General features: G+C 47.0%; 1 protein-coding gene across 1 annotated transcript in view; it reads left to right on the top strand.

Annotated features, from left to right (window-relative positions):
• Nucleotides 1-22779, top strand: part of LOC149362144 (glucose dehydrogenase [FAD, quinone]-like) — a 35777-nt gene extending 12998 nt beyond the window's left edge. Inside the window, exons 2-11 of the mRNA XM_089572914.1 lie at nt 4886-5088; nt 7568-7757; nt 8989-9120; nt 9770-9900; nt 10558-10725; nt 11568-11712; nt 12074-12237; nt 15692-15869; nt 18380-18596; nt 21276-22779. Of these exons, the coding sequence (XP_089429040.1) occupies nt 4886-5088; nt 7568-7757; nt 8989-9120; nt 9770-9900; nt 10558-10725; nt 11568-11712; nt 12074-12237; nt 15692-15869; nt 18380-18596; nt 21276-21591 (1844 nt within the window). The 3' untranslated portion in view covers nt 21592-22779. The remainder of the gene's footprint in view (nt 1-4885; nt 5089-7567; nt 7758-8988; nt 9121-9769; nt 9901-10557; nt 10726-11567; nt 11713-12073; nt 12238-15691; nt 15870-18379; nt 18597-21275) is intronic.
• The last annotated feature ends 866 nt before the right edge of the window (nt 22780-23645 follow it).

The raw sequence follows: 23645 nt of genomic DNA, 5'->3' as shown, positions 1-23645 counted from the left end.
CACCTTTAACGCTGCATGGAAGGAGTGGTGTACGAGATACCCCTGACCTGTGGTATGTCCTGTATAGGGCAAACGGGGAGGTGCATCAACAAACGCCTTGGGGAACATGACAAAAAGGTAGTGAATAATAAAGACAAATACGCCACTTTGGTGAGCCACGTTAACACGTGCAAGTGTGCACCTCGACTGGAAAGGGCGAGGATTCTGGGCAAGAGCAAACTCAAGCAGGCAAGGCTTTTATTGGAAGCCTTTCACATAAAGAAAAAGGCAGCCTTGTGCATGAGTGACACATCAGTTAGGTTGTATGCGGCGGAGCACGATTTTCTGAGCAATAATGTTCGTGCCAGGCGATAAGTCAGGGCTGCGATAAGGCACGTGGTGTGCAGATGTGGGCGTTGCCTGAGACTATAAATGTATGTGTTTTTTCGAGCAATAAATAGTTGGAAGTTGGCGCCTGTCCGTTGTCTCCTCGTCTCTTTTTGTGTCGTGAAACCATTTGCGCCCAGGTGGGTTTTTTCCCAAGTTTCAAGTTGAGTGGATAGTGTATGGGGAACTGTGGCTGTGCTGCCGCTCCATAAAAGCACAAGGAATGAAAAAAATAAGGATTGAAAAAAAAAGTGAAATTTGGATCCCTTACACCATATAGGCTCGGCAGTCCCACCTGCGTCGCGCTTAGCGGTGGGATGTTTTATGTATAGTCCCCGCGCACTCTGGGCCTTCGCCTCATCGCTTTCTAGATGGTCAGTGTTCGTTTCAGTGCGAAAGCCTCTTTCCCTTTAGGAATGCATAAGGCGACTATTTTGGCCCTTCACGTGCGTATATAACGCGATTTTAGGTTCTGCACTTGTGCGGAAGCCGGAAGGCGCTTTTTCGTTGCCTAAAAACCCACGGACTCTCGTCACAACTGTCGCATATAGTGAGTGCGGTACGCTGCGACGCAAGGCGCCCCGCCTCTGCAAGGGCGCTGCCCCACACTCGCGTAAATACAGCCTGGTGCAACAGCGGACGCACTAAAGTTTTCCCCGCATCCCCGCGGCAAAACAAACTCTGCGCTTCCACTCTCCCTTTTCCACCGAGCGGCGTAGCACGGTAAACCACAGCGATTCGCACGCCTCTAATGTGCCCCGCTTTATCGGTCAAGGACGCTGTCGCTGCTGCATTCTCCCACCCTTTCCTGCCTCCGGGCGCGCCGCACTTCGAGGAAGCCCATGAGGAAGCCCCACCGCAGTTACCCGGGTGTAAGGAGCGAAGGAACGATGTGCACGCCCGGGTGCGAAGTGGCCGCCTGCGTGGTTCTTTTTCAAACGAATTAATCTAGACCGCCGCTTACTACGCTTTTCAATGCGAAACGAAAGCATTAGATAGCTCATCGGCACGAAAACGCGCGGTTGCCCGTATGGTGGCGGCGTTGCAAACCTAGCGATCGGTTCGAACGACGTGACGCCATGCAAGACGGGAAAATACGAAATGGTTTGGTTTAGGGTTTATGTGGTTTAACGTCCCAAAGCGACTCATGCTATGAGAGACGCCGTAGTGAAGGGCTCCGAAAATTTGGATCACCTGGGGTTCTTTAACGTGCACTGACATCGCACAGTACACGGGCCTCTATAATTTCGCCTCCATAGGGATTCAACCGCCGCGGCCGGCATCGAACCCACGTCTTTCGGGTCAGCAGCCGAGAGCCATAACCAGTGAGGCACCGCGGCGGCTTGAAAATACGAAACGTTGACCAATAAGTTATTACTAGTACTTAAAGCGGCAAAGGAATAGAACTACAAAGGAATAGAATGGAATTAGAATAGCATTGAAAAAGAAATGGAATATAATTAGTATTTAATCGGAATCGAATGGCATTAGAATTGCAGTCGTTTCGCCTTACTCGCAGGTAAGTTCCGTCCGGTAATTCTATTTCAAATGGGCACTGTTATCCTAACCTTAAAGGCTTTCGTGATCGATCGTCACTCTTCAGTGCCTTCTTCAGATCAGAATTCTCAACGAGTGTGAACCCACCGCAGTGGCTGATTGCCTTTGGCGTCCGGCTTCTGAGCCCGAAGACGCAGGGATCCAATCTCACAGATTTCTATACTGACGAAGTGCAAAGGACGCCTGCGTACTGTGCGATGCCTTCTCGCTTTAAAGAACCCTACGTGGTCTATGGATCCGGAGCCCGACACTACATGGTCTCTCGCAGCTCATGCGCAGCTTTGCGATATTAAACCACATGCGATAACATCACGGAGTGTGACTTCGAGGTACGTTATCCTGCTCATAAATCTAGGGGCGCAAACAGTATTCAGAGTTACTACGTTACTTGGACGTGTACAATTAATTTACGTAATATCATCTTCATCATCAGCCTGACTACGCCCACTGCAGGGCGAAGGCCTCTACTATGTCTCTCCAATTAACCCTGTCCTGTGCCAGCTGTGGCCACCCTATCCCCGCGGACTACTTAACCACATGCACCCACCTAGCTTTCTGCCGCCCCCTGCTACGCCCCCTGCTAGAAAAATAAAATGATTATGTAACGCTTGTCCGTCTCGCATTAATGAACCTGAAGGTAGTGTGGGATTCATATACAAAAACATGACAGAACAGACAAGATTTTCACACAAAGGCTGCAGGATTAAGTTGGTTTAACTCATCACCTAAAGTTCTAAAGAAACGCAGTTGACGTCGTTTCATCCAGATCGGAGAGATTGCTAGAACGAACTTTTTTTTATATCATGCACCATAAGAGCTTGCTCGCACACACATCATCGTATAAACCACAAAGCATCTTGCACAGCCAGAAACAGCCGTCACGATCAGGCCCTATGTCGACGCTAGTAGATACCTCTAAGTATTCTTTTTTCTTTGGAGAAGGACAGGAACGGATTCAAACTTGCAGCCGTATGATATGCTGAAAGAGGATAGCCTACATAAATTTAAAAACAAATCAGAGGCTGTGCTTCGGATTGAAGTACTTTAATGTCGTCAGTATTGTAATGCCTTTGAATGGTTGCAGTGCGGACTGTTTTTAAATGAAGTGCTGAATTAATGCGCTCGCTTCGAACCTGCTTGGAGCCACGGAGTAAACCTTATTAGCGTAAATATCGTACGCGTTATTTACCCAGTGCATTAATTTGACACTTTGTATTGTGCTGCTTTATTGGGCACCTGTGGCATTCCGTTTGTTCTGTTATTCCTTTCTATCTCTCACAAGTGCTTTCTGCATTAGCGTTCTTATCAGCTGAATGTTCATCTGGCCAACCAAAGTGAAACTGCATCTTGGGGACCAGTGGTGCTGATAGTAAATAAAATGAATAGTAATAAAGTAATACATAATCCGTTTTAGGGTGAGTCATTCGGTTTTTCGAGGAGGTAAATGTTCTCGGTTAAAGGCGTACGATGATACCGACGGTGTCCTTGCGCATAGGAGTTCCTCGCTTATGAAATCTGAATAGCCAAAAAGACAAAGTGGATGTTATGGCATGAGACACCGACGCCGGGTGCTGTACTCACAGTCCCCTTCAAAACTTTTGTCGCTGTCAGTTAACTCTCAGAATTGGTTCCCTCTTCCGACGGTAAGACTTAGAACTCATCTCTTCTCCGTCTCCTGGGATACGACGGAGACTGTTAAAGCAGACGGACAACTAGAACCAAACCTGACTCTTTCATGTCCATGTGCAATTTTTTTGACAATTTAAATTTATGTTCCTAATTCACATTACGCGATCAGAAGCTCGGACGGACTGACTCTTTTCTAGCCTGCACGTATAGCGAATGTCGAAATAATTCCTTTCGGATTCTGAATGGGCCGATGGAAACTGAGAAACGCACACTCAGTCGTACGTGACCTCGCCACCGTGTGCAGAGCTGCTTCCTGTCGCTGTTCGATGCGCGTGGAGGGCACCAGCATGCGTCCGTGTCAAAACTTGCGTGCGATGATCAGCCGAGGATGACGAGCGTAAACAGTGGACTCCACCTTGTGGAAGGCGCCGCGCACGCGTCGTCGCTGATTAGCCGGAAACCGCGAGAGATTCCGAAAAGAACGCGGAACGGCGGATGTCCTCGAACGAACGCGCATGTTGCGCCTGGAGAAAAGACATAAAAACCTAGCTTTCACGCTCCTTAGCGTGCTGTGAATGCCGAACCATCAGCGACGCGATTATCCATTTCGTGGCAATGGATCCGCGGAATTAGTGTTGATGATAATACGCATATAGGTTAACATATGCTAGTAGATACGAGTACACATCTGAACTTCTGCTTCTCATCGAAGGCTTTTTTTTCGCAAGGCTGAGAACAATAAAGACCAGAAACAGTACGATGAAATGCGAGAAAACCTAGTTAGGCTGCTATTTTCTTTTCTTGTGGGTCGGATCGCCACGAGCGTATTAGCAGCCTGGTCTTAAGTTTTAATGGAGGTGTGCATTCAGCGTCCTTGTGCCTCTAATGCCCAAGGACGTTAGACGGTTGACCATGAAGTCCTGTGTCTCTGAACTGTCCGCAAGTTATTTGTGTTATCAAATATCCGTGTACGATATTCGAGGTATATGATCGCATGCTTTGGAATTACACAAGTTTCTTGGGCTCATGTCACAAAGTTTTTCGAATTGCGGCTCCTTCCACCTTCCGTACACTTGGCTGATGCGTGGTACCTTCTCTCTTCTCAGCTAGAAGCTATAGAAGTAAGATTAAATTTCTATTGACGCGGAAGATGACGCGAGGGTCGTGGTTTTACATGACGGTTATGTAATCAAGAACCGCCGAGAAAGCGCGCGAGGCACACGCAAAGGACGACGGGAAAAATTAGATCCCATCATGTCACCTGTCCGGTTGCAGAGCAACTGCACATTACGCCGAGTTGCTACATGTGCCCTTTATTCGTGACGACTCGCAGTGGGTGGCGGTTCGGCGGGCTCGGTGCTGGCCAACCGGCTGTCCAAGGACCCATCGACGCGGGTGCTATTACTAGAGGCAGGGGGGCTGGAGGACACGGTGACGGACGTACCGTTCTTCACCACCGTGAGCCAACACTCCGAGATCGACTGGGCCTTCTACACGGAGACTCAGCCAAACTGCGGTTTCGCCACTGAGAAACAGGTGGGCTCAAATCTCCTTGCTTGGCTCCGAAAAATTGTGTAGCCAATGATGATAGAACCTTGTTTCAGCTGTTCGTGAACAGGTGCGCACCAACTGCGCGTGATTACTTTTGTATGTATCTTTTCTCGGCAGCAACGAGGCTACGACGGTCCAGTATTGGCTTCGTATGCGCCAATATTGACCGCAGTTTGGGGAATTAGTAAAACCCTCTTTGACGCATCTCTGCTTCAATCACCATTTTTTTCTGCGCTCGCGTACTTTAAACCATACTTTCCTGAACGCCCCTTTACCCGCCATAGCGACCTAAGCATCAAGTTTTGTGTGCACGAGCAGCGCAGAAATAAAGATGAGGTGCATGCCGGTCTGCACTTTTGAAACATACGTTTTCTGCCGCTGCGAAAGGCTAAGTGAACATGAAAACATTTTCGTTTGTTTCATTTTGTGTACATCAAAGGCCGTTAACTGCGACATTATCTCAGCTGGTGGAAACGGACGCATGCCTTAGCAGCGAATTAACCGTTGTACGTAGTTAGCGGGACTGCGCATGCGGCTGCAAACATGAACATGGTATGCACGGTGCTCTCGCTGCGTACGAAGAAAAGACCGGTGTAGTTCAACGAAGAAGGAAAAGCAGACAGACAGTGCGGCACTGATTCCAGTAATACACTCTGCACGGCGAGTTAGTAAAGCGGCAGGAGACGAGAAAGCGGATGGGGAGGAATGGTTGTGTCTGACAAGGAGGTAATTCTCTGTTTTGATGTGACAGGGATATTTCGGCAGCAGAAATATTGGACACTGGTTGAGGCTCAAGCAACGAGAAACTTACTCCACGTATCTGATCGGCAGTAACAACAAGCGGCCAACCTCCTAAATGCGCTTCTCGTACACCATGAATACCTCCGCAAGGACCACATCCACTGCAAACACTCTCAGGACGAAAGAAAAAATATGCATGAAAGTTGCTGTATTACGCCGTTCAGGGAAATGTAATTTTTTTCCCTTAAACATCATCATTTTCTTTATATGAAAGCAAATACGTTTCCAAGTGGAGGTTATTTCGCCTAAGCGCAGTTGACACCATAAAGCGGTCTCTCAAGGACAGCAGATCATGCAAGTTTTGGCTCCATCACACAGCTGTTTACGTTGGGTCATTGCAGCTTCCTGATGCTGTGACCGCGGTAATTGCAGACAACAAAGGATCTGAGACTTACCGCTGGGCTATTGTCCCTACCGAGAGCCGAGATTAGAGAGAGCCTAGATTAGCGTCTTTAGTGCCTAGTGCGCCATTTCGTAGGGAGCATTCGTAAAGCTGTTTATGGTCCGCCTCTGCAGCGTTCTTACGCTACTTCCGTGATTTTATGTCAGGTAATGCTGGACAATTGTCCTTGCTGATGCGAGGCGAGATTACAGCCTCCGTTGAATTCTGCCCCACTTTATGAACAGCATTAGCGAGAGTGGAGAGATATGCGATGACCACACGCAGCGCACGGATTGTGGCGTTGTGTGTTTGCGCAGGAAGCGTGAGCGCATATGCTCTCGCGTCCGCAGCGACCTACTATGTCAGCCTGCGTAAGCCATAGCGGGACGAGCGCCAATAACGGTTCGCCGCAGGCAGTGCTCTGACCTCTTCATTTTGTTTACAACGACGGTCGCGTTACAAACTTCCTCTGTCGCAAAGAACGGCAGTAAAACTTGGTGCAGTAGACTCTGGCCTCCTTCTTGCTTATTAATGCGACTGGTGCTGGCTGAGCACTTTTATTATTATTTTTATTTTTACTGCTCATTCTAACGTATGCTACCGAAGGGTCCGCGAGATGAACGATATCGAAATCACCATAGCGTCCAGCTCACAACGCATGCGCAGAACACACTGTAGACGTTACGGCCGCTGTTCTAACAGCACCCGCTCCGTCTAATGTATGATGTGTGGTGCGTGTTTGAGCTCTAGCTGTTGATGCGAAGGATCCCGGGCAAAGCGCTTTATCGAAGGGGTAGTTTTACGCTGCCGAGCGTGGCCGCAAGGAAGGGGGGCCCCCCAGTAAGATCTTATCGAAACTATCCCAGACTAGCCCAATCACGGGTTTTATCGAAGCGCTGTCAAAAATTTGAGCTTTGCTGCTTATGTGATCGAGGTCTACGCGGCTTATGAGGCTTCTGTGGAGGAGCTCTGTCGGTATGAAAGGTGACAAGAAGCGGAAGGGGAATGTGCGGAGGCATGCGCTGCAAAAATTACTGTTATTTCTTTCGCCCCGGAAACCGAACTTCTAGTAGTAGCTTCGTCATCATTTAGGCGAGGATTGAGGCCCCGAAATAATACAAAACGCATGAATTCGCACCGATAACGCCTTATCAGAAACACCTGATGCCTGATCAGTGGCTATCGCTGCGAAGCATTGAAAAGACCAAGGAAACACCTTTTTCTCAGCAGCCTAAGCGCTGCTCTCACCACTGTTTTTTGTTTTTTTCCCCGGCTGTCCAGAGGGATCTGTGGATTCAAGGCAAGGTGCTGGGCGGCGGAAGTGTGCTCAACTACATGATCTACAACCGGGGCAATCGGCGTGATTACGACAACTGGGCCAAAGGTGGCGCCACCGGTTGGTCCTACGACGAGGTGTTACCGTACTTCATAAAGTCGGAGGACAACACCAATGCAAGCCTAGCCGAAAAAGGTGCGAACTTTTGCCCTCTCGCGATATCGCGCCTGGCAGACAAAAGGCCGACACTTGGAAGGTTGTGTGAACACTAGTGGCATTCGTTTGCTGAGGCGTCTTGTCTGTGCTAGCCATCTTGGCATTGTGAGGGTTCGGGCTAGCGGGTACTCAATATTAACATTCGCAGTGCAACAAATACATGGAGATGTAGGAGAACCACAGTTCACAAGAGTCACTACTGTAGCACTGTAGCGCTTGTGTACTGTAGCATTCTCCCATGTCTCCATGTGTTTGTTGCATTACCAATGTTAACATTTAGTCTTCCTAACTCGTCTCATTAGCGCTTTTCACTTCACTTCATTTTAATACCTTAAAAACATTCGTTAGATGGTATTACATAAGGGGTTGGGGCACACAGAAATAAAAAAAACACAATAAGTAACAAATAAATTGAAGTAAGTTATACAAATATAAGATTTTCACTGAGAAAGTACACGCGTGATTCTTTCGAGGAACAAAGATTGGCTTGTGATAGCAGCATGTTCTCGGGGAAGGCCGTTCCAGTCGTTCGTAGTCCGGGGGATGATGAATGGTGAAGAAAATGTAGTGCTGCGGGCGCGACGTCGTGACATTTGCTGCTGATGGCCGGTGCGGAGAGAGATGCGTGGTGGTGGTGCGCAGATATGGTTCATGTCGTAGCTCAGAGTAAAAAAACTTGTGAAGCAAACATAAACTAGCAATATAGCGGCGATGAGCAAGCGTAGGTAGGCTGGGCTGTGATCAGAGGGATGATATGCTGATATCGAAAGAATACGATGAATGAATGAATGAATGAATGAATGAATGAATGAATGAATGAATGAATGAATGAATGAATGAATGAATGAATGAATGAATGAATGAATGAATGAATCTACTTGCTCGGTTTTGAACTGCTTGAATTGAATTACAGAGATATGCTTGTTGGAGACCAGACGGGAGATGCGTATTCTAATTTTGATCTGTCTAATGATTTGTATGCGAGGAGCTTGACTTCAGTTGAACATGGAGCACCAGGCGACTAAAGGGCAACAGATGCTCTATAACGCATGACAGAAACAAGCTGCATTTATTGCCGCTATAGTTAAGGCAGGTATTAAAGTAAGTTAGCTTTTGCTTTTTCCGAAAACACGAATTTAATTACTCGAGAGGGGAGCGAGAAATTGTTGCTGAGAATAAACTGTTACCGTAAACTTCTGCCGTAACGCAGGCTACCACGGGACCGGTGGAGAGCTGACCGTCAGCTCGACAAAGTTCCAGACAAAAGCACTACATGCCTTCCTGAAGGCAGGAGCGGAGCTCGGCTACGAGATCAACGACCACAATGGAGCGCGGCAAACTGGTGAGCAAACGAGAAATATCGCGGCTAGTTCTACTCATTCGAGGATTCAAATAATAAGAGAAAATTGTTGCGATGAAAGCAGTGGTGTAGAGTGAGACCAAAAACAGCAAGGAGGTTAACAAGGAGAAGGTTTCAGGTTCGCTGCCTTTAACTCCACACAGTTGAAAGGATTGGCGGATGTAAAAGGGAAAACGAAAAAAGTACTGAATTGTAAACGTAGAGTGTCGACATTGTGAAGGGCCTCATTTAAAATATGATGGGTTTATGACGGCGCCCAGAGGAAACGCCTTGTGGAACACAGCTCTGATCAAAGACAAGTGGTGGAAATTAGGCACGACCAGATCAATGTAGTGTGGTTAAACTGATCGCTTGAGCCCGTGCTTTGTTACGTCGTGGTATGAAAGAGTAGTAACATCACTACATTTTTTTTGCATTACTAGTAGTGGTCCCAAGCATAACGCAGATTTCCATATCAACATGTGAACCTCATCTGGTTCTAAAACAAAGCTGCTTCGCTAAACTGATGCCGATGGACTGATTAAATTTATCGTCGCCTTTCAGTTCCTGTTTCCGCTAACTAGTGCGAACATTCGCAGCGCGAACATTACCAGCATATATTCTAATCGTCTTGGTTATTGCGCATATGCAGGCTTTATGGCGAACCAGTTCACGGTTCGGGGCAAGGAGCGCTGGTCGACGTCGAAGGCGTTCGTGATTCCCATCTCGGGAAAGAAAGGACGCAAGAACCTGCACGTGTCACTGTTTTCAAAGGCGACTAAGGTAAGCGAAATCAGGTTATCTTTTACCCCAGAAGCTCCTGGCAGCAATTGCGGACGGCATCATGGGTTTATGGGGGCTTAACGTCCCAAAGCGACTTAGGCTGTGGGGGACGCCGTATAGTGGAGGGCTCTGGAAATTTCGACTAAATGGCGTTCTTTAACGTGCACTGACATCGCATAGCACACGGGCCTCTTGAATTTCTCTTCCATCAAAATTCGACTGTTACGGCGGGGATCGAGCACGCGTGTTTCGGGTCGGCAGTCGAGCGCCATAATGACTGAGCCATCGCGGCTGCCTGCGAACGACGTCAGAGAACAAAACGCACGCATACGTTTTTTTTTTCAGTTTTTCTGGATAATTAAGTCCGGAGAACATTCAATGATGAGTCCCTGCTGGAAAAAAAACATACAGATTTCTTCATAAGAAAACTTCGTGTCCTCTGCTCACCGTAGATGTGTTTAAGCAAGCGTTGCTTGAATGTTCAACGTTTACGAACTGTTAGCCTGATATGGACGGAAAGTAAAACAAAAGTAAAACAAAAGTGTTGCCATTATATACTACGTGGCTTTAGGCAACAAAAACAAGTTCTGGCCGATGCCATTATAATGCTGCAGAGAGACTTCTCATTCCGACAGTCATGTGTGCTCGTCTTTACAGATCCTGTTCGAAGGCAAGAGGGCGGTGGGCGTCTCCTTCAAGAAAAACCAGCGCAAGCACACAGTTCGAGCATCCAAGGAAATCATCATCTCCGCGGGAGTCATCAACTCGCCCAAGCTTCTCATGCTGTCTGGCGTAGGACCTAAGGAACATCTTGAAGAGATGAACGTGAGTTTTCCTCACGCTCCGCTTTCTAGACATTTCCACCAGAGATATTTCTCAGCGTCCTCATTGGGAAGTTATTGGCAGCCCTCTCTCCAAGACGCGGGGCAGAGAACGGCAAAAAGCGCAGTGCCTCTGCAGAGGTGCTGAACGCTGGGATACGGTAGCGAGCATGCGCAGTGGGGCCACCATTATTTAACGCGGTCGCGCCAGCATTTGCGGCTCGCTGTACTTGGCTGTTCTACTGGGGATGGCTACAAATGCTATTGCTAGTGATGCTGCTTAAGTTAGCCGCTGAAAATGTAGCTGGAGGTTAAAAAATGCATTCCCACGTGTTAGGCTTGGCCGCTCATTATGGATAAGCTATCCCCGTGGCGTAACAGAAAGAGTAAACGTCGCGCGGCGCATGATTGTGACTGTGGTGTAGAATATCTTTTTATTATACATCATTAAATGCATTTGTAGATGTGTTTCCTGATGCACAACCATTTTGGTATGCCCGGCTCGCGTCTGCGCACTACTTGTTCATTCTAAAACCACGCTTCGTGACCTCGTGTCAGTGTCGAATAATAACAGGGTTTGAGGGGTAGGTTAGCTTTCGGGATTTTTAATTTTTTTTTCTGACTAGAGCCGCCTGTGTATTACGTTGTTGCGTGCAGTGAACTGCCTTGGCAGTCGAGTGCTGTTTAGGTTCGTCGCTCACTCGAAAACGTAACTTTCAGCCTAAAACCCTGCCAGAGCGGCCTCTGGTCTCAAGCGTCCATTCGTTGGGAACTAGTATTAGCGGCCCAACGTTTGGACCTGCACTTACGTTGCTGACGCGTGTCCGATCATCCTCCCTGGCCCAGATTCCGGTGGTGGCCGACCTGCCGGTGGGCCAGAACCTGCAGGACCATGCGCTGGCAGCTGCCTCCCTGGTGCACCTCAACGACAGCCTGGGGGAGGGATTCACCGGCGTCAGGGGAGCCCTCGAGTACTACCGCTACAACACCGGTGAGCGTTCACGCGCTTGCGATGGTAGCGATGTCTTCACCCTACTTGCTGGTATTACCTTAATCACGGTTAGCGGGGAGCGTGGCCCCGCTAGAGTCACTGGAAAAGTTTTTGGAGTATACCTTAATTCCCCTCTCCCCGCCAATGTATCTGGAAGGTAAATGATGGCGGCCGCTACCTCACGTTCCCGGCGTGAAAATCACGTCGGCAGTGCACTATGTATTTGCATTCGTAACATTGGTATTATTTACGGCCATCGGTGGACACAGCACTTCTGCATAACTATGTAGGCTAACTGCAGCACAATGCTGCGTCAGCAAATGCCGATCCCTACTCACATATAGTTCTGGCTGATTCTTAGGACCATGGACGATGCCCGGAGGCATCGAGGGAATCGCCTTCGTGAAGACCAAGTACGCCGACCAGGACGATGACTTTCCCGACATTGAGATTATGCTGAACACGGGTCCGCCGGCCTCCACTTACACCGAACCTTTCCTCATCGGCTTGGGACTGAAGCAAGAGGTAAGGTTAGACTAGGGGAAGACCAAGGAAGAACAATGAAGAACGCCATGCACACAATTGTGTCCAAAGTGAACGCGGAGCTTTCTGTGAGAGCAGACGGTACCTAGCAGTGATTTCTTCGCTTCAGGAGAATTTCGCATCCTTCGTCTCGCTACTTAGCTGTTTTTGTTTATACCATATCGCGAACTCAATAATTATTAATTCGCGAAACACTTAACGGGTTGTCTTCCGTTACTTCCACCACTTTCCGCCACTTTCGTCAGACATGTTTCGCCACTAGAAGTAACATCATTTTTTTCTCAATTTCAAGCACAATGTGCACTTTTGAAGTGTTAGTTATTCCCACGATCCTGCGGGTGTATGACTGACAAGTCGCGGAGTTTCGATGTGGTTATTCTCATGAATTATGACACCTTGCACGAAATTTTGCACATTCAGCTGGAGAGAATCAACCCTATTATTTTGCGCTGGAAAACTAGCAAATTGAATTTAAAATTTCGGATAAGATTCGAAAAATAAGGTGCGAAACTGAGGTTTATACGATGTCTTTCCGCCGAGAATTTCGGAATGGAACCGTTTACTGCGCGATATGGCCTTCAAAATGGATAATGACACATTTTTGTCATTTTGCTGTAATTTATCTAGCAGTGCAATTTATGTGAAATTTATCTGCAGTAACTAGGCCCTTTGAAGTTTTCTTCACTGCTTCTTCTTTGAGTCTTGCTTTTATTATTATCACTTTTTCCGATTCGTAGTTGCTATGGGCTTCGATGTTTTCACAAAGAAAACTGATCTGTTGTTTTCTGTTTTATGCATGCACATAAGAACCGTCACCTGATATGTTCCTTCTGATATCCCCCATAACCCCCTTCCACTGGTATGTCATGTAAAAATTGGCGCTTTGGGTATTGTAGTAAATAAATAAATAAATTGCATTTTAGGAGGCCTGAACATACCCTTTAGGCGGAAAAAATTTTATTTTGATGGAAAAAAAAGTTGCCGTCTCAAACATTTAGCAGTGGACGCATGCAAGCACTAATGTTAAGGAAATAAATGTGCATTGAGACAAATTCTTTCTGTACTTAATATTCAGGTATCGCCACAACCAAGCCACAAACTATGGTTTGTGGAGTTTAAAGGCAAGTCAGCTGCTGAAGCCTGTACAATTTTTGGCGGGGCAGCGTAATACCTACTATCGCGTAGTGAGCAGAGCAATGCACTTGGTGTCGTGTGAAAGAAAACTATAACTCCAATCTTTCTAGTGTGTAGAAACGCACCGTCTTTAAAATTTAAAATCAAACAAATCTAAACAGCATGCTAAACGGGTCGTCGCGTAGTTTCATGGCGCATATGTTATGTAAGGCGGTGTTGCACGGAGCTGAGCATGATGAATTTTTATTACTATTTTTATTTTTTATTTTTTTTTTGGGGGGGGGGGGGTAGAATTCGAAAACATCGACGGAACTGGCATATACGTGTGCAAGTTACAAGTGCAAATTGTGTTAGTTACAAGGATGCGAAGCAAATGAACACTTAAAAATCTCAAAAGTAAAGCCGAATAGGAACTAATCCTACCTAACTGCAGTAGCCGCATGTACAGAGCTAACTGGGAGTATTGATATCACGTCAGGGCGTATTTAAAAAAAAGGCAAGAGCCTGGAGCATATGAGAGTACTGCACACAGAAAGTATCCCACAGCACCTTGAATTTTTTTTTTGTCAGCAGATGTGTTTTTTGTTAGCCTTATCAATTAACGAAGCACTACGTGGTAACTAAGCAAGTCAGATAAGGGTGGTTGAGCAGCGCCGGTATTTCGGTGCCCTGTGCTCCGTTGTAAATAGGATAAATTCTACAGGCCTGATGACACAGTACAATACGTGCAATATTTTAATTAGTGCGCATAAATCATGCCGAGCTAACTTAGTGTCAAGATCTCAGCTACACGAGCGACTATTTCAAACACCTATAAAGATAACAACGCAGAGACGAAGGTTGGAAAGAGTAGACAAGACACGCGCTGTCTGCTTCTTTGGGCAACTGTCGCTGCGCAGCTCTCTTTAGATGTATGCCTACGTGTCAGCTTCCTGTTTTGCTTTTGTTGATTCTAAAGGCGCCTGGTGTTTGTAATGGTATTTTATCGTGTTGCTTGCGGAGCACTATACCAAGATAAAGTATTTGAAAAGTGACTCTGAAACATTTATAGTCGCTCTACCGAAACCTCTCTGTCCATGCAAAGATTTGTCTCGAGTCTCGACGCACTGTAGTAGAACATTTCTAGAGCTGAACCGGAGATCAGTCCCTCAAAAGGAGTGATAAGAGAAGCTGGATCACTAACGACCTGAGGGGACTGCCGTGTCTTAACTAACGATGGATAACACTGCTCGCTGTGCTTATATTACATAGCAGGGAGCATTAGGCAGTCATATGTGCATATTGCAGGGGCTGACCACAGCAATATATTTTTAGATGAAAGCTTGCAAATTGCGACTTAAATTGCAAGATTAGAGAGACAAGAAATTTTTTACAGGCAACTTTCATAACACTGTCGCCTCATAGTATTCACCGTATCCGTATTGATCACAAAAAGAAAAAAAATACTTATGCTGTTGTCGAGCGAAGACTTAGTTCCACACATTTTCGCCCGCAGAGCTAACGCTTGCTTGTTTCACATAAATAATGAGCGCATATAGTTTTTTGGAGTGACAAAACAGGAAGGAGGAATGATAAAGTTTGTGCCCGTCCCGCAACTACCATCATAAAAACGATGTTGTGAAGGCAGAGTACAATCCGCTTCGGAGGTTGTCGCTCTCTGCTCGGCCAAAGAGGAACAATAAATTTTACCTCCACTCACAGTTGCTTTCCCTGCAACAAAAACGATGGCGCAGAATGGACGAAGAAAGTGGATAGTCCGGCTCATCTACTTGGCTAAGCCTTTTTGTAAGAATAGACTGCGTTGGAGAAAGCTAATTCGGGTAGGTTGACCTTCATATGAGTACCTTAATATCCCGTCAGACCGTACTCGTGGTTTTCCCTTCGGTGCCCGGTCTCGTAAGGGCTGCAAGCCGTGGAGGAAAAGCGGAAAATATTACCATCACTGGTGTACCAATGTGCTAGTTTTAGGTACAATCACATTCTTAATAGCAACCACGCCATATTCCTGTAGTTTTATTAAAACTTATTTCTTTGCTTAAATTTTGATTGTTTGTTGCACTCAGTAATGGACTTTCAGCTGCATAGATGGAACTTCTGCCTAACAGACTACCGCAGTAATTACCGCATCATGGCTGTGAGGAACTAGGGTAAATACCACTAGAGATAAACGCTGGAAATTAACCTCGACAAGTAACTCCTTTTACCGATTCGTGCAGTGATATTGGATCTCATTAGTAGCTATAGGGCTCTATGAAAACCTTTGGATAAAAGATGTGCCTCATTTCGCGCTCGACGCTTGCAGGTCTACGACAAATACGTCCTTCCTCACCGCGGGGAGGCCGCAGTCAACATGATCCCATTCGTGACGCGTCCCAAATCACGAGGCTACGTGAAGCTGCGCTCCACAGACCCCGAGGATCCTCCCGTCGTCGTTTCTGGCTACTACACGCACCCCGATGACGTCAAGGTCATAGTCGAAGGTAGGCTTATCAACTTTTCCCCACTGCTGTTGTCCGCTGAAAAAGTGATGTGCCGGTAGCTGCCAAAAGTGTGCAGCAGCTACACAGGAATATGACAATTTCTGTAACTCTAGGAAGGAAGCTCAGAAGGTACGCGCATTGGAAGAGTGGCTATGGGAGCTGCTGTCTGGGTAGAGGTAATGCATACACTGTTAATGACATAGACCGTTGAATACTGTACACTAGGGAAGAGCAGCAAAACATAGAAAAGCGAGTGCTCTGGTTGTTCATTCATGAAATGCAACATACTTTTACATTCTGACTTTTCAGTTTCCGGTATCGCGTAGTCCGCATCACTCATTTCATATTTTATGTTCGTTTCTGCACTTGTGCAGAGGTCTGTGCGTCCTGTTTTGCCCCTTTGCGGATTCCGAAGGTCGGTCGTTAAAAAAGCTGAATGCCCCTTGAACAGCTAACGATGTCCCTGGGAGCCCGTCTCACCAGTGCAGGTGTACGCTCACCTCAATCAATCAATCAGGTTTATTTTCACATCAAGGATGTGGGGAGCGGGGACAAAAAGCCTATAGAGGCTTGACGGAGGTCCCCGCCACATTTGGACAACAAATGAGCACCGACGCGTTATAAGTGTACATTATACCCTGCGAGGAATCATGGGCTCTATCGGAGTTCTGTTCAGACAACCGCAAGGATAAGATACCTACTGTGTAAACGAATATCTTGAAAGTCAGAAGTCAATGCACTGTTTTTTTTTTCGAACGTGCCAGGCAGTGCATAAAAAATAGCTGTGTGGCTAGCGAAAATGCTCAGTGCAAATTAAAACAAAATAAGTAAACCAGGCAGCCGTAATGAGCCAAAAAAATTGAATACGAAAGAAAGAAAAAGAATCAAACAGGAATAAATATGGCTCAGAACAATACACGCACTTGAAGTCGCACTTCATAGGAAAGAAATTAAAAAAACAGGCAAGAGAAAACCACAGAGCGATAAGGAACAGGATAGAAAAGTTAGCAAAGGTCAACAAAAAAGGTCGGGGTCAGGGCCCTTCGTGTTTGCTAATAAAGAAAAACTTTCAGAAGAGCAGAGACCTGCAGAGAGAGAGAAAGTTATTTGCAAGCTTTATATTAATAGGTACTGTGTTCCAGACTTTTGCGCAGGAAATTTTAAGTAAGCGTTCCTCGTATACATTGCGACAGGCCGGCAAATTGAAATTTCCATTCGATGCATGTTTTGTGTTAGGGTGTGGAAATAAGGAAAACTTAGTGGTAGAGGAGTATTAATGTTAATATTATTTACCAATGTACACAGTTGGTAATAAAGCATGGATTGAAATGACAGTACGCGATGATCTTTATAAAGACAACTGCATATATTGTTTGAAGACACATGGCCAATTACCTGCAATCCTCTTCTCTGTAGTCTGTACAGGAACTAAAAAGCTTTGTGTATTTGGCCATACGATTCGCAGCCGCAGCTAATGTGACAGTGAAATAACGAAAAGTACTGCATTTGTGGAGTAGGGCGGGCGCATTAGGTTTCCTGCAATTGTTTTTCCTTCAGCGTTACTTCCCAGCACTGCTTACAGATGCGTTGCAGCATGGCATTATTTGACACCTGAATTTGCTTCTTTTTAATCCACCTGCTAACGCTACAAGAGGCCGAAGTTCAAGCGATGGTTGCCGAGCGCGTTTTCTAAGCTCTAAGCCGGAACACCTTTTTGGTGAGTGTGGTCACAGTACCAGCTTCTAAGGAACGAGGCACATGATGCCAGATGTTCTCTGTCGGCAGATATGAGTTATGAATTCGGCATTACAATTGTTACTACTTCTATATCGCTCAACTATAACAAGGTGCGGGAGTTGGCACGAAGAGATGGTACTTTTGTCGACTATACATGCAAAGTCCTCATATTGAAGAGGAGTGACGGAACTGGTGCAAAGGGGGAAATGGAGCGACGGGAAAAGATATGCTCCTAATGGAAGCGTCATGCTGAAAATGATGTACGATCTCTGTAAATTTACCGCTAAAGGTACTGCTAGGAGAGTGACAAAAATTTCAGCCGTCACGTCGCATAAAAGATATTATGAGGTCCACAAAATAAAGCCTGCTTTACGATTCACAATACAGTAAACGTCTGACAGGAACGTTCCCTCTGACAACATATAATGCATAAACGATGCGATTTCACTGATATGTTGAAAGGAACTGCGTGAGGTTCTCGCTCTAGGCAAGAAATCTCGAGAAAGCGAAAGCTTCGAATGTTGCTGCCAAGCGCATGTTAGAAACGTGCACATTTATTTCGCACACATTAGCGTAAAAAAACCAATCACAGGCAATATACTGTTTGCAAGATGCAGTTTGAGCGTGCTTTTCATCAAAAGTACTTGATACCACAAGGGCCACACCGTCGTCGAGGGATGGGGCCCACGATGGAAACAAATTCACTTCTCTCAACTAAGCAGCGCTGCCTTTGCATCGCCTAACTGTGTCCTCCTCTCTCTGGCGCCGTGTAGGCTTGAAGATCGTGCACAACATCACCAAGACCAAGGCGTTCGCCGAGATCGGGGGCCGCGTGTGGAGCGAGGTGTTCCCGGGGTGCGAGGAGCACGAGCAGTACAGCGACGAGTACTGGGCCTGCCTGGCGCTGGCCTTCCCCAAGACGGCCTACCACCCGGCCGGCACCTGCCGAATGGGCAGCGACCACCGGGCCGTGGTCGACCCGAGGATGAGGTAGGCCTCCCCATCGTTGGTCACCCGAGGGAACGGGACAGGCAAGGGAAGTAGCATCTGCAGTTGAATTACGGGCAGTGAACAGCGCTTTATTGTACAACAGTGGAGACGAGAGACGACTTTGCTGCTATCCCTCTTGTTAGCGCTTTTTCGGTGCCTTTTCAGTGAAGATGAACCAACCAAACCGTCTCAGCCCTGCCCTCCGAGAAGCACCTTGCAACAAAGTTTTTTTGGAAACGTCGGATGGCCAGTTTGGTCTTGTCGGATGCTCGTCGCGAGCGCCGAATGACGATGGCAAGTTGTCCGCTGATTGTATACACGGCGGTTTGCAGTACGAAGAGCACTTCGCGTCTCAGTCCGCTCGTCCGGCGACACGATGCCGGTTGGGGCTGCAACTCCAACTTCTGGACAAACAAAACTGGTTTATTAAAGACAGGTCCAAAATACCAGCAGTTAGAGGACAAGGCAGTATAAAAGCAGCCGAGACTAAGACTCGGTGAGCTCCTCCTCCAACTCTTTGCAGGTGGTTTCAAACCTTTCGGTAAATGGGAGGAACGTTACTAAATCTGCTCTCACCCAATTTCGACCAATAAAAGTGCAATGGCACGACAAACAAAAAGGCCGGAGCCCATGGCTCGCCAGACCCCGACTCCGAGGACCCCGCACTTCCTGGATCATGCAGGGCGCGCGGTTTCCCTTATGCATCTCGCTACACCTGCAACCCATCGGGTCGCCTCCAAATCTGCCTTACTGTCACTTAGCTTAGCGCTTAGCTGGACAGCCGGGCGGTTTGAGAAGTCGCAGACCCCAGTGACCCACCCACTTGAGACCATGTCCCTCCTCAACGGGAAAAGGTCGTCGGCCCTTTGCGACCCTGACAAGGCCGTGCGAGGTCTCACTCCCCATTTCCCACTACCTCGGACAGCGTGCGGAGCGCGCGACGCGTTGTAATTATTCTTAACCCTTCCTGCGGACAAGGCAATTCTCGGCGAAAGGGGGAAACGAGGCACCGGGGCCATAGCTGATAACTTAACAAGCACCTTCTCCGATCTGTTAGGCCTGTCCACGTTATTGCTTTGCATTTAATTTCTAGCATTTTGCCATCAGTGACGTCACAGAGAATGAATGGTGTGGCACTGAAAATTGATAAAGCACGAGTTGTGGACTGAAAGCGTAGGGCATTAATGTAAGATTTACGAGATGCCTATCGATGACAACGTTGTAAATTTCCAGGTCAACTCAATCAAATTATTTCAATACGAGCTATGTAATCTGTTGGCTTCATGCTAGAAGTCGGTGAGGAAGATAAAAATTTATGTTGAGGAATGCGCTACGTAGTAAAAGTCGAAACAGCAATCAAGATACTGTGCATACAAAAGGCAAATTAACATATTCATCAAAACATTCAGCCACCGTGGCCGTAGCTGTTTCGTTAAATGGACTGAGAGGTAACAACCGTCAACTGCTAAGTTCTGTGCATTGCTCCGGTGTTCATCCTCGCCGTCGACGTGTGGCGCCACTTTCTTAAGGCCTTTATCAACTTTGGAAACGAGCTTTCGCGTCTTAAATTCGTCATCCGACACTGGGCAAACGCGGCTGTGAAACACGGTGAGTATAATGCAACAGTAATCACGCTGCTAGACAACGCAGGGAATTTATAGCCTTCAGTGCTAACCAGAGCAAGGACAGAGCTTCTAATACATGGGCAAAGAACAATTCGCGCGCCTGTTGTAAGTGTAAGTGTAGGGGCACCTGGCGGGCGCTCGTAGAATACTCCCTCACCGTATCGGTGGCAGTGTTTGGTTATTAAATATGGCGCCTTACAGGACGTGAAGAAGGGAGGGTAAGAAGCGTTGGAGCCTGGAGGCACAATGCTCTATTTCTATAATAAAAAGTGGAGTCATGTAGGCTGATGGCCTCTACGAGCTTTGAAACTTACAACTCAATTTCCTATTCTTGTCCTTCCTGTCACATAACAGGAGAAACACTCCAGGCTTGTTCTACTAATCCAGTTGTCTCTTGCAATAGTTTCAAGCTAGACCGCCGGACGGGAACGAATTTTTCTTTCGCTGGAAAGGTGTTAGACGTCTGTGCGCCCTTTTTTTTTCAACCATGCGGCTGGACTGCAATTGCTACCGGATAGCATTTCGTTTGTGAAGCGTGTGTAGAGCTTACACGGCCAAACTGCAATGGCCAGCTCGGCGCGTCTGTGGAGACTCTGACAGGCGTCCGGTTGCAAGGCACCTTGACATTGTGGCGGTTCTGCTTTCGTGCCCTGGGTCGAGCTCAGAAGGCGGTCTGACGGCCGCCTATGAGCATTGAACCTGAGGGCTGTGGGCACACAACTTTGAGACTGAGGAACGTAACTATTACCAGTTTGCCTTTATATCATTATACGATAAGAAACACCGGTTTTATAGTGCTACACTGATACCATAGCTGCATCTCACATGATCTGTGGATGACATATTTCTTCTTGAGGGGCTGCGTGCCAATGCGTGACGGACGCCAATGGTAGTTTTTTAGCAGCTAATGCGAGCCCATATTGCCCAGCGCACCTTCTCTTTGTCACATGCCAACACAATGCAGAAGTTATAGTGCAGCGCTAGAGAACTATTAAGAAAAGGGCACATAGTCTCCGTTCCTCCACTAAAACTTCTTCACTGGTTTTACGTTCAGGGTGCGCGGCGGCGTGACTAACCTCCGCGTCGTGGACACGTCTACCTTTCCGGAGATGGTGACCGGCCACCTCAACGCTCCTGTCATCATGATGGCCGAAAAGGCGTCCGACATGATTCTCCAGGACAACGGCAACTCGGTGCCCGACTCTCCAACGTTCAACTACCGTGTGCGGGCCCGTTCCTCCCCAGGACCGCACGGAGGCAGCGGACAAGAAGCACACTCAGCAGCGACGTCGACGCTGTTGAAGGGGTTGTCGTGGCCGTTGTTGAGGGCAATCGTGCCTATCCTGTTAGCTTACTTGACGGTATCGTGACACCCTGTGGCTGTGGAGTTCAGCTGATTATCATAACTCGAGAGGAACCGGGTGCGACAGAAGACAAATGGGTGCAAACCTGGCAGTCTTACCTGTCTCACTAAGAGTAGTTCTATGCTGCCGGCTGCGGGGTAGTAGACGTCGAGGGGATGTAAATAGTGTGCGTCGTCTTTTACGCGCACTTTGGGCAATTCTCCTGTGTTGTTCGGCTAAAACAAATTATTGCCGTATGGGGCGGCGAGTACAGGAAGAAAGGGGCATTTCCCAATTTAGTCAGTGTCGAACTCGCAGTTTTTTCTCTTTTTTTTTCAAGGAAGCATTTAAGGCTCTCCACTTTCTAATGGCGATTGAAAGCACTTGCTGCCTTGAGTAGCTCAGGTTTTGTATTTTCATTGTCGCATTGTGTCATACTGCTGAATTGTGATGATCGATTGCTCTTTAGTGTGAAAGTTCGTTGCCACTTCAAAGGAGCTGCGAAAAGTAAGGTAGTGAGGTACATTTGTTATGCACGAACAGGCTAGCCGCTCTTACCAAATTTAACTATTAACAATCAGTAAACAAGATCGCCACTTATTCGCGCATACCGTTTCCAGTGATACTGTGATGCGGCACGTTACTAATCGTGGTTTACGGTGCTTCGGCGTTTCGATCTACTTTAAGAAGTCCTCATCACCCAGCCTACCACTAAAGCAGTACACGGTTGCAACCTGAGTGATGTATTCTAATGCTTAAGCACGTCAAAGGGGAATCACGTGAATGCGATGGTCGCAAATAATTCTTTGAAGACTTATTGGATGCTTTGAACTCTCGTCTAAACTGTTTTTTACTGAAGGCTGACCTGTGTTTTCGCAGTCTGTTAACAAAGCCCTCGCAACCCTCTGTTTGATCTCTGCGCCCAAATAACAATCTGTAAAGCCGAGACAGACCTTGTGTCTAGTGGTTATCGGTTAATGTGCAAAGAAGCATGCTGAACACAAAGCATTGTATGTGAGCAATACATAGATCGCAGGCAATGCAATACAATGGCAGCTGCAGTGCGTGCCTTATTTTCGGCATGGAGTGGTCTCATATGCTTGACTTGCAATTTTTTGTTAGAGCTTCCTTGTTATTCTGTTTCGTCATATTGTTGTTTTGCGTATGGCGTATGTGTTCAAGCCAATGTTGAATAAAGTTGCCATTGCCAGTGTACCCAGCTTGTGTTTACTGCGGAAACTGTTCTGACGAGTGCAACGTGTACTAACCTCAGGTTGCTTCGTACTCATCGCGTGGAATCGTGCGAGCAGCGCCGGGCATGTGGCCTGTGCACCGTAACCTCAGCGCTAGCATGCAGCAGTTCGAGCACGCTTCCCGCTGTTGAGCGAATAATATATATAGAGAGATGCGCAGAATATAACCAGCCCCTATATATAGCATTCATATATTACGAGAAAACATTCGACTCAGTAGAAACCTCAGCAGTCATGGAAGCATTGCGGAATCAAGGTGTGGAAGGGTGTTATGTGAAAATATTGGAAGATATTTATAACGATTGCACAGCTACCATAGTTCTCCATAATGTCAGCAATAAAATTCGAATAAGGAAAGGTTTCAGGCAGGGAGACACGATCTCGCCTATGCTATTTACTGCTTGTTTACAGGAGGTATTCCGTGGCCTGAAATGGGAACAGTTGGCGATAAGAGTTAAAGGAGAATACCTAAGTAATCTGCGATTCGCTGATGACATTGCCTTGCTAAGTCACTCAGGACATGAACTGCAAAGCATGATCAATGAATTAGACAGGCAGAGCATAGCGGTGGGGCTAAAAATTAACATGCAGAAAACCAAAGTAATGTTCAACAGCCTAGCAAGGGAACAGCAGTTCGCAGTTGGTAGCCAGGTGCTGGAAGTAGTAAGAGAATATGTCTATTTAGGGCAGGTAGTGACAGCTGATCCAGATCATGGGAGGGAAATAACTAGAAGAATAAGAATGGGGTGGAGCGCATATGGCAGGTTATCTCAGATCATGAATGGCAGTTTAGCAATATCCCTCAAGTATACAACAGGTGTATCTTAC

This window comes from Amblyomma mixtum, chromosome 2 (assembly GCF_055824585.1).
Source record: "Amblyomma mixtum isolate Tamu chromosome 2, ASM5582458v1, whole genome shotgun sequence".
NCBI classification, from domain to species: domain Eukaryota; kingdom Metazoa; phylum Arthropoda; class Arachnida; order Ixodida; family Ixodidae; genus Amblyomma; species Amblyomma mixtum.
Note: the sequence above shows the minus strand (reverse complement) of the source record. Positions and strands in the feature narration are given on the sequence as shown.